The following is an 11379-nucleotide window of genomic DNA, read 5'->3' as shown; positions in this document are numbered from 1 at the left end:
ACCCGAATCAACCGGACCATATCTATAAGATCGCCCACGACCCGCTCAGCTACACCTGTCTATAGACGACGCTAGTCTCTCGCGCTCATCATGTTGAAAGGCGTCAAGGTTGGTTAAGCGATTAACATTTGTTTGCAGAGCTGATGATTCAGCAACTCTGGCCTGGGTCGGGATCTGCCAATTCCCAAACCCCTCGGGACACTTCTTCTCCTACTCTATCCCCCTCACCCTCCTTTACCACTCTCGGCGGACCCTCGGACCAGGCGACACCTCGGGCGCAGACCACACCCAACCCGTTCGATGCGCAGCCGTCTCCCGGCTTATCTCGGTCTGCGGCTGGACTATCCCTCGATCCGTCTCGCCGCCCCCAGTCCCCCGCTCCCTCTATCAACAGTGGTCTGCGGACACCTACGAGCCACGCGGCTTTCCTCCCTCTTCCCCTCGGAACACCAGGAGCGGGCCAGCCCACTACAGGCGTGACAGTCGGGGACCAGATGGGACAGACCGGCGGGATCGGATTCGGACTGCGTGAACCACCCAAGATGCGCAAGGCGATGAGCCGGCTCAGCTCGGAAGGACCGGCACCGTCTGGTGAGCCCGGCTCGGCGGACAGCGTCTCCCCTCAGCAGGTTCGGGACGAGGACCAGCACCACACGCCGCCACATCAGGGCTCTATCCGCGGGATGCTCACCGTCAAGCTCATATCCGCCAAGGGGCTCGCGGTACTCCACGGTTCCGCGTCCGAGCCCTACGTCGTCATGCAGTTCGAGCAGAACGAGTTCATTTCGGCCGGCCCGCATCCCGCCTCGTCGGCTAGCGTGCCGTTCACGACTTCGACGGCGCAGCCGATGATCCCCAATTTGACGCGGAGTAGTAGTGCGCTCGGCGTGGGGACGATCAGTCGGGCATTTGCGGATGCCATGTCGAGGGGGAAGGGACGGAAGGATGAGAGCGGGCTGCAGACGCCTAAAGCGGAGGAGCCCGCGGGAGGTGGAAGCTGGTTAGGCAAGCCAGGACCGGGGGATCCTGTGTGGAAGGAAGAGGTCGCTTTGTGAGTGGCGGTGCCGGCGGAGCTGATGAAAGCGATTTGACGTCGTCCAACTCGGCACTTCACCTCTCGGTGTATGATCGCGGGCGGGAAGGAGAAGGGTTCTTGGGGATGCTCGATATCAAGCCGGTCCTGAAGGATGGGTATACTCTCGACGGGTGGCACAAGCTCGCGACCAGAGGAAAGGAGGTGGTCACTGGAGAAGTGTGGCTTCAGCTCACCTACAATGCCATCAGAGTGAGTCCACCCGCAACGCCGCTGACAATAGAACAAAGTCCACCTTCGACCGTCAGATTTCGAATTCCTGAAGCTCATCGGGCGGGGAACATTCGGCCGGGTCTTCCAAGTACGCAAGCGCGACACGAGGCGGATCTACGCCATGAAGGTGCTTTCGAAGAAGGAGATTGTCGCCAAGAAGGAGGTGGCGCATACCATCGGCGAGCGAAAGATCCTGCAGCGGTCCCTCGAATGCCCATTCCTCGTCGGCCTCAAATTTTCATTCCAGACGGAAAAGGAGCTGTACTTTGTCACCGATTACAAGTGCGGCGGGGAGCTGTTCTGGCATTTGCAGAAGGAGGGGCGGTTCTCGGAGGACCGGGCGAGGTTCTACATTGCCGAGTTGATTCTGGCGCTGGAGCATCTCCACAAGTACAACATCGTGTACAGGTGAGTCTGAGGTAGGGACAGGCTGACAACAGGGATCTCAAGCCGGAAAACATCCTCTTAGACGCCACGGGCCACGTTGCTCTGTGCGACTTTGGACTGTCCAAGCCTGATCTCTCGAATGACCAGCTCACCAATACCTTTTGCGGAACCACCGAGTGAGTTCTGGTCCGGGCAGGGCTGATTCAGATATCTCGCCCCAGAGGTTCTGCTCGATGAGAAGGGATACGGCAAGCACGTCGACTTCTGGTCCCTTGGCGTTCTGCTCTTCGAGATGTGCTGCGGATGGAGTCCGTTCTACGCCGAGCAAACCCAAGAGATGTACCGTTTGATCTGTGAGTCGTTTCTGCTATGTCGAGGGCTTTTAGCTGATATATAGGCTACGGCAAAATCCGCTTCCCAAAGCACGGTAAGCTGCCTGGCAGTCGTCGAAAGGCTAATCTAATCAGACCACCTCGGTGCTATAGTGATCGGCGAGGACGGTAAACAATTTGTTAAAGGAGTGAGTCCTCTTTCACGGCATCGCTAACGTCTAGCTGCTCAACCGAAACCCTCTCAACCGACTCGGCGCCAAGCGCGGCGCCGCCGAACTCAAAGAACACCCCTTCTTTGCCAGTATCGAATGGGACCTACTGTATCACAAGCAAATCACCCCTCCCTTCAAACCTATTGTCGACTCGGACGAATCGGTCGCTAATTTCGATCCCGAGTTTACGAACGCGTCACTCCAGGAAGCGGGCGCGCCGATCACGGACGATGATGGGTATGAGCCGCAAGCTGCTGGCAAGCACATGTTTGTGGGTCCTGGCGGAAGTCTGCGGGATGCGAGCCACATGCACCTGGCCAAGGGGGCGGGAGGCGGTGTGGCGATTCAGCAGAAGCCGAGTGGGAATGGGCTAAGCGGGGTGGCAGGAGGTGAAGGGAGCATGTTGACGAGTAGTGTGCAGGAGAACTTTAGGGGTTTTACTTATACCGGAGAGTCTCTCATGGTGAGTTGTTGGTGCTCCTGCCATTATTGCTGCGGTTGCCTAGGCGCTACTCTCCCTCACCCTGCTCATTCGCCCGTCAGATGGTGCTGAAGCTGACTTCATAGCCTCAATCTATACTGGATGCTGGCCGCGACGACGCAATGGACGATGGGTCGGATCATGAGCACGCGGTCGACGAGGCAGATGAGGAGGAGGACGAGTATGATGAGGATGAAGAGATGGAGGGGGCAAGGACGAGGAGGCAGAGTGATGTCGATATGGACTAGGAAGGAAGGGAGGAAGCGTATCTTGGCCAGGCAAGACAAGGGGGCAGGCAGAGGGGGAGCAAGTGGAGGTAATCTGTCAGACTGAGCGGAGAGAGTCAATAATTGGACCGTGTAGGGCAAAGGTATATACGCAAGCGAGATAAGAGATCTAGAAGTACAATGTATAATCAAGTCTCGAGGAGTAGCTCTTGATCAAGCACGGTACTTCGGCTCCGACAGACTACATATATACAGTAGAGACGGAGTGCAGTCCGGCAAGAGATGCCGATAGGCCTCCACTCTTATCGGTCCGCCTTGTCGCTTCTTTCTTGCCTCCCTCCCTCTCTGTTTAGTACACTACATATACCGCAGAGCCTCTCATCATGGGCAGAAAGCTAATCTCCTTCGGCGTAGATGTGGATGCGGTAGCTGGCTGGTGAGTATGACCCCTCTGCACTCACTACTCTGACTTGCGAATCCAAAGGGACCCTCACATCTCGAAATCTGGACATTCTGGAATGATACCGAGTCCCTTGTAGCCTGGAGACCGCTGACTCCAGGCTTGGCTCGTATGGTGGGGAGAACTCCCCCGGGGACATCTCACGCGGCATGTTCGCAGGCGAAGTCGGCACCCCTCGGCTCCTCAAGATGTTTGCCAAATACGGTATCAAGACGACATGGTTCATCCCCGGTCATTCACTCGATACATTTCCCAAGGAGATGGCTATGGTCCGTGATCAGGGACATGAGATGTACGTATGGGGAGGGGCGGAGCTGATGGTAGAGGTCTGCACGGGTACTCGCACGAGAACCCCACTGCGATGTCGCCCGAGCAGCAGTTGGAAATTCTGGAACATACTTTCAAGCAGCTCACTGATTTCTGTGGGAAGTCGCCGGTGGGCTCGGTCGCTCCTTGGTGGGAAGTAAGTAAAGAGGCTACAGAGATGCTCCTCGACAAGGGAATCATGTATGGTGAGTGGTCTCCGCGGCCAAAAATCCAAAATTTCAACTTGCGGAGACTATCTTGTTCTGCAATTCGTGCCATAGAGTCCCCGCTGATAGTAGACCACTCATTCCAGCATCACGACTGTCAGGCCTACTGGCTGCGCATCGGGGATACCTGGAAACCTATCGACTACAGCCAAGAAGCCAAAACGTGGATGGAACCGCTGAAGAGAGGGGAAGTGACGGGGATGGTCTCCATACCTGCTAATTGGGACGTACGTATCTTTCTTCACCCTATTGGTCCTCGCTTGATCAAGCTGACGGTCTAGCTGGACGACCTTCCCCCGCTCATGTTCATCAAAGACTCGAAAAACTCGCACGGCTTCGTCGACGTCCGAGGGATAGAGGAAAAGTGGAAGGCTCACTTTGAGTACTGCTATCGCGAGAATCCAGATGGCTTCTGCATGCCTATCACTATACACCCAGACGTGTCGGGTCGCCCTCGTAAGCTTGCGTTATGGACGAGCTGATAACCAGACGTGCTGATGATGCTGGAGCGGTTTATCGAGTGGGTCAACACACATGAAGGGGTGGAGTGGGTGCCGATGGAGGAGATCGCGAGGGACTTTAGGGAGAGGAACAAAGCTCCAGCTGGAGCGAGGATGCCTGCAGGGCTATAGAGCGCGCGTCGCACTGCATAGTCCGCCCAATGATCGATGTACAGCTTGTATTCGCACAGTGGCTGGGCTCATTGACAATTGCATGAGTCGTCCGCGGTATCTCTCGGCATGGTCGCTATCGGGCGGATCCTGCTTCGGTGTGACTCGAAAATGCCTATAATCTGTACCTCACCTCTCTCCAGCGACCCTCACCTCTCTCTAGCGACTAGGCTTCCCCACAGCCTCCCTACATTGCCCTCCATCTGACTACAACCGCGACAATGTCGGCTCTCCGCACTTCTCTCGCTCGACTGAGCGCTCCACGATGGTCTGGCGCCGTCAGCCGCGCTCGTGTGCTCCCTGCTGTCCGAACCCAGATCAGGACCTATAAGGCCGACCCTGCTCGCGACGCTATGACCGGGGAGATCATCCAGCTGCCCGATATTGACGTGCGTTGAAGGCCGAGCTGGAAGGTTAAGCTGACAGCCAGTCCAACTTGACAAAAATCACCCTCACCGACTCTCCCAAAAAGAGACCGGCGTCGTCAAAGCTCGTCTTTGGCCATACGTTCACGGACCACATGCTCACTATCCCCTGGAACTCTGCTACTGGGTGGGCGAACCCCGAGATCAGGCCTTGTAAGTGCTCATGGGGACATAGCTGCGCGTGCGTAGCTGGCGCTGATCGATAGACGGCCCGCTTGACCTCGACCCATCATGTACCGTCTTCCACTATGCTTTCACCCTGTATGTTCGAGTCAACCTCGCGAGGGTCCAAGCTGATGGACAGATTCGAAGGGATGAAGGCATATCGGAATGCTGATGGGACTGTTCGGCTCTTCAGGCCCGACAAGAATATGGCCCGGATGAACAGGGTACGTTTGTATGTAGACTCGGATGGATCCCGCGCTGATCGTGCAGAGTGCCGCTCGTATTGCCCTGCCTGTAGGTTTTGATGAGGTGCTACTAATTGAGCTCCGCTGATGTGCAGACCTTCGACGGCGCAGAACTCACCGAACTCATCAAGAAGTTGGTGATGGTTGACAAGGACTGGATTCCGCAGGACAAGGGATTCTCACTGTACATCCGTAGGTGTCTCCTTCTGGCCGGAGAAGGGGATCTGCTGATCTTCCAGGCCCTACCCTCATTGCCACTCAGAAAGCCCTTGGCGTTGGACCTTCCAGCGATGCGTTGCTGTTTGTCATCTGCTGCCCCGTCGGCCCATATTACGCTAGTGAGCTCCTGTCGTCCCGCATCAGGATGCAGAACTGACTTTCCAGGCGGCTTCAAGCCCGTACAACTGCTTGCTACCACCAAATATGTCCGCGCTACGCCAGGTGGTACCGGTAGCTACAAGCTCGGCGCAAAGTAAGCCAAAGTCTACCGCAATCAGGATGTTGCTGACCTGCAGCTACGCACCGGGTATTGTGCCCCAGAAAGAGGCCATGGCGGAGGGCTACAGCCAGAACCTCTGGCTCTTGGGTGACGAGCACGCCCTGACCGAGGTAAGTTGTAGAATCCGGATTCGAGGCTTCGCTGACGTCCAGGTCGGCACGATGAACCTATTCGTCGCGTTCAAGCAGGCCGACGGGTCTGTCGAGCTCTGCACACCGCCGCTGGACGATGTCGTTCTCCCCGGTGTGACAAGAGACAGGTGGGTCACCCGCCTACCATCTTATAGCTTGAGCATAGCTGACCCGCAGTGTGCTCGAGGTTGCCCGAGACCACGCGTCCGGAAAGACCCCTATCCCCGGACTTCCCGCCGACATCAAAGTCAGCGAGCGCAAGTTGATCATGAAGGACCTGGTGGATGCCGAGAAGAACGGAACGCTGCTCGAGGTGTTTGGAACAGGCACCGCCGCTATCATTTCTAGCGTGGACAAGTGAGTCTCTTGAGACGAGGAGTCAGAGGCAGAGCTGATCAGGCAGAATCGGATATGAAGGACGTGACCTCATCATTCCGACTGGACCTGCCGGGATGGGGGCTATCTCGAAAGCTATGCTCGACCGGATAGTGGGTATCCAGACGGGGGAGATCGAGCATGAGTGGAGTGTGGTTGCCAACGACGTCAAGATCTAGTCAAGGGGGAGGGGCCCATCAATGCACGCACATCTGGTGTCGAGCGTTACTGATTCAATACTGACGAGACTGCTACTCCAAACCTGACTCAAGATGTACTCGTTGTGGCGAGGCCGCATGCGCAAGGGGATGACGAGTATCTGCAGCCAGGGGATTTCTCGAGTGGAAGTAACCGCCACTTACTCAGCCACTCCCCAGACTCCCCGCTGATCACGTGGAATGTACATACTGAAACCCCTATCCCGTTTCAATCCCTGCAAAGGTATGGACAGCGCTCGTGCTGATACGTGATTGCCCCAGATCTAGACCGGCTCGCATGAACGACAAAGGGCAACCTAATGGTCCCCTTTCACCTACCCCGTGGTCCCGCCTTCATCGCCCCCTCATGTCACAGGGGAGACTGATGCGTGCCTCGAGCATCAGTTCTTTAATCAGCCTCCCATCATCCTTTCATACTTCTCATCCTGGTCCCTGCCATCCGGGGGTTGCGACTTCAGGAGTAAAAGCAACCTCACAGTGTCGATTCACACCTATATAAGGCGCAACTACCATGACTCCCCTCTGAGTCCGTTTTCCCGACGCCGCATATCAGACAAGATTAAGCGTCCTCTCGGATCTCCTACGAAATTCGAATCTGCCTCGAAACACACCAGCGCCAGCTGACATTGCCAACGATCCCTCGACTACACCACTCACGCTCCCACGATGAAAGCCTCAACCTTCCCAGCTTTGGTCGCCCTCTTTGCGACCTTCCTCTTCGTTTCAGCCACCCCCCTCATGGAAGTTCGGACTGATTCCGTCGGCGGCATTCAGATCGAAATCCATGACAAGCTCACGGTCATCTCAGGCGAGACTATCATGGGCTCCGCTGGATCCCACGCATGGGGCCCCGAGGTCATCGGTGCCCACTCGTCGATCTGGATCGCTGGTATTGGCATGCCCGATACCCCTACTGGGGCCTCAGCCAAAACTGATATCACCATGCAAACCTTCAAATACGAAGGATACAACAGGGGGCCTGACTCAGCCGGCGGGCCGACCAGAATTCCGGTGCATGGTCAAGTGAGTTGCTGTCTCTCCCCAGTCTCCCAAGAGGCAACATGTAGAAAGACCAACAACTTACCCCTGTAGTGCACCATGACGCTGCGTGATGCTACCAGGCAGGAAGCTCCCGTCGTCTTCACTCTCGATAGCCTCGCAGGGGAGAAAATCCATCAGTATGATCCCAAGTCGAAGGTGTCGTTCGACTGCACATCTGTATACAGTCCTGGCGTGCCTGCATAGTCAAGTCCAATGTCCTTAGGCAGATGTATCACATATACCCGATCGGCTGCACTGGGTACTCATTGGATCCGACCTGAGCATGTCAGACTCGCCGTCGGCCGCCCCACTGAGTTGGGACGTTCCCACCAAGGACACGGGGCCTGGTATTCGCAAAGATCCGAGGTGGTAAAGGTCCGGAGTGCCCCACAAATGTCCTAGTCTGTAGCGATTGTATATACAATCGACGCTCCGACGGGCTGTTCGAAGGGCGTCACTGTCCAGCGGGAGGTAGCAGCAGTACACGCCAGAGTTAGTGAGTTCCTGCACCCATGGAGTATCCCGCTTCGACAAGCAGAATTAGACTCAGACGAGTCGTCGCCCTCTGCAAACTAGCAGGAGGTTTGACATCCTCGGAGAGGACGGCTACAGTTCTGTCCACATGTTATGGTGCACAACTCGGCCGGGTGGCAAACAACGGCCAACCGCCACTCACCCCGCTGATCACGTGGCTTTGGCTGCGGAGACCCCTCGGCTGAAAACGGCATCCTCTTTGGACTGCCCGAAGAAGAGGCCGCTGTGCTTCTCTCTATCTCTTGGTCTCTTCGTCTCATATTCTCCACTCTGCGCCTATCATACTACCTCCAGGGGAGGGTCAACTAGACCCTACTCGCCTCCACCTCCGCATTCCTTCTCCTGCCTCCGAGGGTACCAAAGGGAAAGCGGCGCTAAGGCGATCTGCTTAGCTCAGCGGCTTAATCGGCCACCGGTTAGAACATCCTTGGACCTTCCGGATTTCTCGGACGTCGAAAAACGATCATCCTCCACATCTTGTCTCTACACCTACGAGTACAGCAACGCAGAAGCAGTCATCCTAAGACTGGGCACGCGATAGCCATCATGTCTGACGAGAGATTGAACCGCACCTCGACCAGTAAACCTTCCCAGGCGAGTTGCCGAAGTGGCCGGCCGTCCGAGACTGCAGAAAACGTCAAAGCTGACAATTACAGACTCCACCGACATATCCCCACTTCCCACTCCAACTCCCGACGCCACTGCCATACAGCCACTCAATGGATCATCCTTTTGGCCCACCCGGGCTTTCAAGGTCCCCTGCCATGCTCAATCCATACACCTCGCAGCCTCTCCAGTATCCTCACGGACCTTCGTACCAGCCCGGCGGGTTTGCTTTCCACCCGCTTCCAGGACACGCTCAACATGCCCCCGGGCGGTCTAGCCCAACGACAGGGCATATGCCCGCTACTGCGGTCCCCGCAAACTACCACACCGGTACTTTGGACGTGCAGCAAAAGCGCCGCCGGTCCGTTGGTCAGCAATCCGGCGAGAGCGAAGTGGAGGCGGGACTGGCCTTGGCGGGGATGGGATCGAGCATGAGTGCGGAGGACAGCTCTGCTCGGAGGCCTTCGGACTCGGTGGACGAGGCAGGAACGGCAAAGCGTAAGGGAGGCAAGAAGGCAAAAGCGGTGGAGGACAGGGTGGCCGATGACGCCGGCAAGCCTAAGCCGGTTCTAGCGAAGAAGAGTTGCGCGGAGTGTCGGAGGATGAAGGCCAAGTGCGATAGGGTATTCCCGTGCTCCAATTGTAAGTCTCGAGCTAGAGCTTGAAGATGAGCTGACAGTCAGGCCGGAAACGCGGGTGTGCGCTTGCCTGTCCCGACCAGGACCTCAGCTGTATGCAGGGAAAGCGGCTCGTTCTCGCCTCGACGGAAGAGCTTCATGATCGTATCTCGGAGCTTGAGGCTGCCCTTGCCTTGGCGCAGCGTCAGATTGACACCTCACCGCACCCACTCCTCGCCGGTGAGAACAATGAGAGCGCGATTGTCGGGACGGAATCACCACTGGGTCGGACCAGTATCAAAAGCGAACAGCTGGGCGCGGAGGATGCGCGTCGTCTCTCCCCTACCCAACGGTCATCCAGCCACAGCAGCTTCGTCCTTCGTACACCACTGCCAAACGAGCACTTTGGTGACAGGGGCCAGCAAGGTCGAATGGCGGTGGAGAACCTTTTAATCGATGAAGGGAATATCGGGACCGAGGGCAAGAGGGAGGATGATTGGGTCGGAGAAAACGCTGCGCCCGCTCTAATCGTGAGTTTACCCGTTGGATCCGCTGATATCAGGTCGGAAACGCTGCTACCACGGAAGACTCGGTCGACCGCCAAGCTATCCTGAACCGGCTGAGAAGCATTGTTCGCGTTCTCCCGGACCGCGAGACCACCCAGCGTCAGGCCGAGCGCTTCTGGTCACAATCGACATGGTACCAGAACATCCTCCGGCGGGAGGAGTTTGAGGCAATCTACGAATCGGCCGTCTACTCGCCCTCCCCATCCAACCCGCTCACTCCACACAAGCTCGCCTGTGTGCTTATGCTCCTCACTCTCGACACCTACTTTGACGTCGGCGGATCTCAGGATAATCCTCTGATTGGAGAGTACTGGGGAGGCGTCCAGAAGTGCTTTGACACAAGCTTTGGGTGGGGCGCTAGTGTTGCGGGAGTGCAGGCGCTCGGGCTGGCGTCGCTCTTTGTTGGATTTGGATGGCGAGGCGCCGGAGCGAGCAATTTTTACTGGCTCCGACAGATGACCTCTGCAGCACAACAGGTGAGTCTACCCTTCCATTGACAATACCTGACATTAGCTCGGCCTGCACAAGGACCCGCACCCGTCTATATCGCCCACGGAGCAGACGTTCCGCCGTCGCGTATTCCACGAAGCATACACACTCGACTGCCTTATGTCGATCAATCACGGTCAGCGGACCGCGATCCCACATGACAGTATCGAAGCTACATATCCGGACGACAATATGCCGCTGTGCAAGCTCAAGTACATGTACATGGGGCATGTCAAGCGGCAGGTCATTGAGATAGGATGCGCGCCAGAATCGGTGTCCAAGGCGGAGCTGGAGGATCGGGTATCGCAACTGGCTGAAATGCTGGACAAGTACAGGTGTGTCTTTGCTTTGGATACAGCTGACGGTAGTATGGAACGACAACCACAAGTCCACTGTCCAGTCCTGACTGGGGCGCCGCTCCCTCCTCCGCCATCCGACCCTTCCCACGTCGACGTCAAGAGCCTCACACAGTCCACTACGTCGATGTGCCACTTTAAATCTCTCCTCTTCCTCCACCGTCCTTCCCTCCGCCGCCTGATTGGCCGATTGCGAGAAAAAACCCCTTCCTCCCGTCAACCTCTCACAGTGGCGGAACGTACCTGCATCCAGCAGACGTTCCTAGCATCCACATCGATCATCGCCATTTCGGGCTTTATCGCGCGGCATGAGCCACGTTTGGCCGCTCGGCTTTGGTCCACTTGGGTCCAGACTTTCTCAGCGGCGGTCTCGCTAGCCGCGCTGGCGATCTGGTGTGGACCTTTTATGGATGATGGGTTTGTTCAGCGGGCGTATGAAGAGATGAGGGGCGGCTGTGATATGATCCGGGATAATGGGTGTGATCGTGCTCAAGGCGTTCTAG

General features: G+C 56.8%; 5 protein-coding genes across 5 annotated transcripts; all 5 read left to right on the top strand.

Annotated features, from left to right (window-relative positions):
• Window positions 1-90: 90 nt before the first annotated feature.
• MKK02DRAFT_34338 (kinase-like domain-containing protein) lies at window positions 91-2966 on the top strand (the record flags this gene model as incomplete). The annotated part of the gene is made up of 10 exons (XM_053088914.1): window positions 91-108; window positions 153-1051; window positions 1084-1285; window positions 1317-1714; window positions 1747-1869; window positions 1901-2046; window positions 2091-2120; window positions 2179-2213; window positions 2248-2700; window positions 2805-2966. The coding sequence occupies 10 exons, from the start codon at window positions 91-93 to the stop codon at window positions 2964-2966; spliced, it is 2466 nt and encodes an 821-aa protein (XP_052944632.1).
• Window positions 2967-3328: 362 nt separating this feature from the next.
• Window positions 3329-4570, top strand: MKK02DRAFT_34337 (glycoside hydrolase/deacetylase; the record flags this gene model as incomplete). The annotated part of the gene is made up of 6 exons (XM_053088913.1): window positions 3329-3381; window positions 3506-3697; window positions 3730-3917; window positions 4011-4165; window positions 4220-4394; window positions 4428-4570. The coding sequence occupies 6 exons, from the start codon at window positions 3329-3331 to the stop codon at window positions 4568-4570; spliced, it is 906 nt and encodes a 301-aa protein (XP_052944631.1).
• Window positions 4571-4830: 260 nt separating this feature from the next.
• Window positions 4831-6628, top strand: MKK02DRAFT_27986 (putative branched-chain-amino-acid aminotransferase 2; the record flags this gene model as incomplete). The annotated part of the gene is made up of 12 exons (XM_053087456.1): window positions 4831-4998; window positions 5040-5187; window positions 5241-5295; window positions 5339-5423; window positions 5470-5493; window positions 5540-5636; window positions 5684-5782; window positions 5829-5916; window positions 5960-6053; window positions 6096-6202; window positions 6252-6431; window positions 6478-6628. 12 exons carry the CDS (start codon window positions 4831-4833, stop codon window positions 6626-6628), a joined length of 1296 nt encoding a protein of 431 aa, XP_052944630.1.
• Window positions 6629-7333: 705 nt separating this feature from the next.
• Window positions 7334-7912, top strand: MKK02DRAFT_27985 (uncharacterized protein; the record flags this gene model as incomplete). Its single annotated transcript, XM_053087455.1, has 2 exons — window positions 7334-7690; window positions 7793-7912. 2 exons carry the CDS (start codon window positions 7334-7336, stop codon window positions 7910-7912), a joined length of 477 nt encoding a protein of 158 aa, XP_052944629.1.
• A 1367-nt stretch (window positions 7913-9279) lies between these two features.
• Window positions 9280-10793, top strand: MKK02DRAFT_16378 (uncharacterized protein; the record flags this gene model as incomplete). Its single annotated transcript, XM_053085622.1, has 4 exons — window positions 9280-9490; window positions 9532-10007; window positions 10028-10507; window positions 10545-10793. Coding segments are annotated over 4 exons (1416 nt in total), but the record flags the coding sequence as incomplete, so codon positions are not given.
• Between the last annotated feature and the right edge of the window lie 586 nt (window positions 10794-11379).

This window comes from Dioszegia hungarica, assembly GCF_025882075.1.
Source record: "Dioszegia hungarica strain PDD-24b-2 chromosome Unknown MKK02contig_11, whole genome shotgun sequence".
Classification (NCBI taxonomy): domain Eukaryota; kingdom Fungi; phylum Basidiomycota; class Tremellomycetes; order Tremellales; family Bulleribasidiaceae; genus Dioszegia; species Dioszegia hungarica.
The sequence above is the reverse complement of the archived record's forward strand: the minus strand, read 5'-3'. Positions and strand labels throughout refer to the sequence as shown.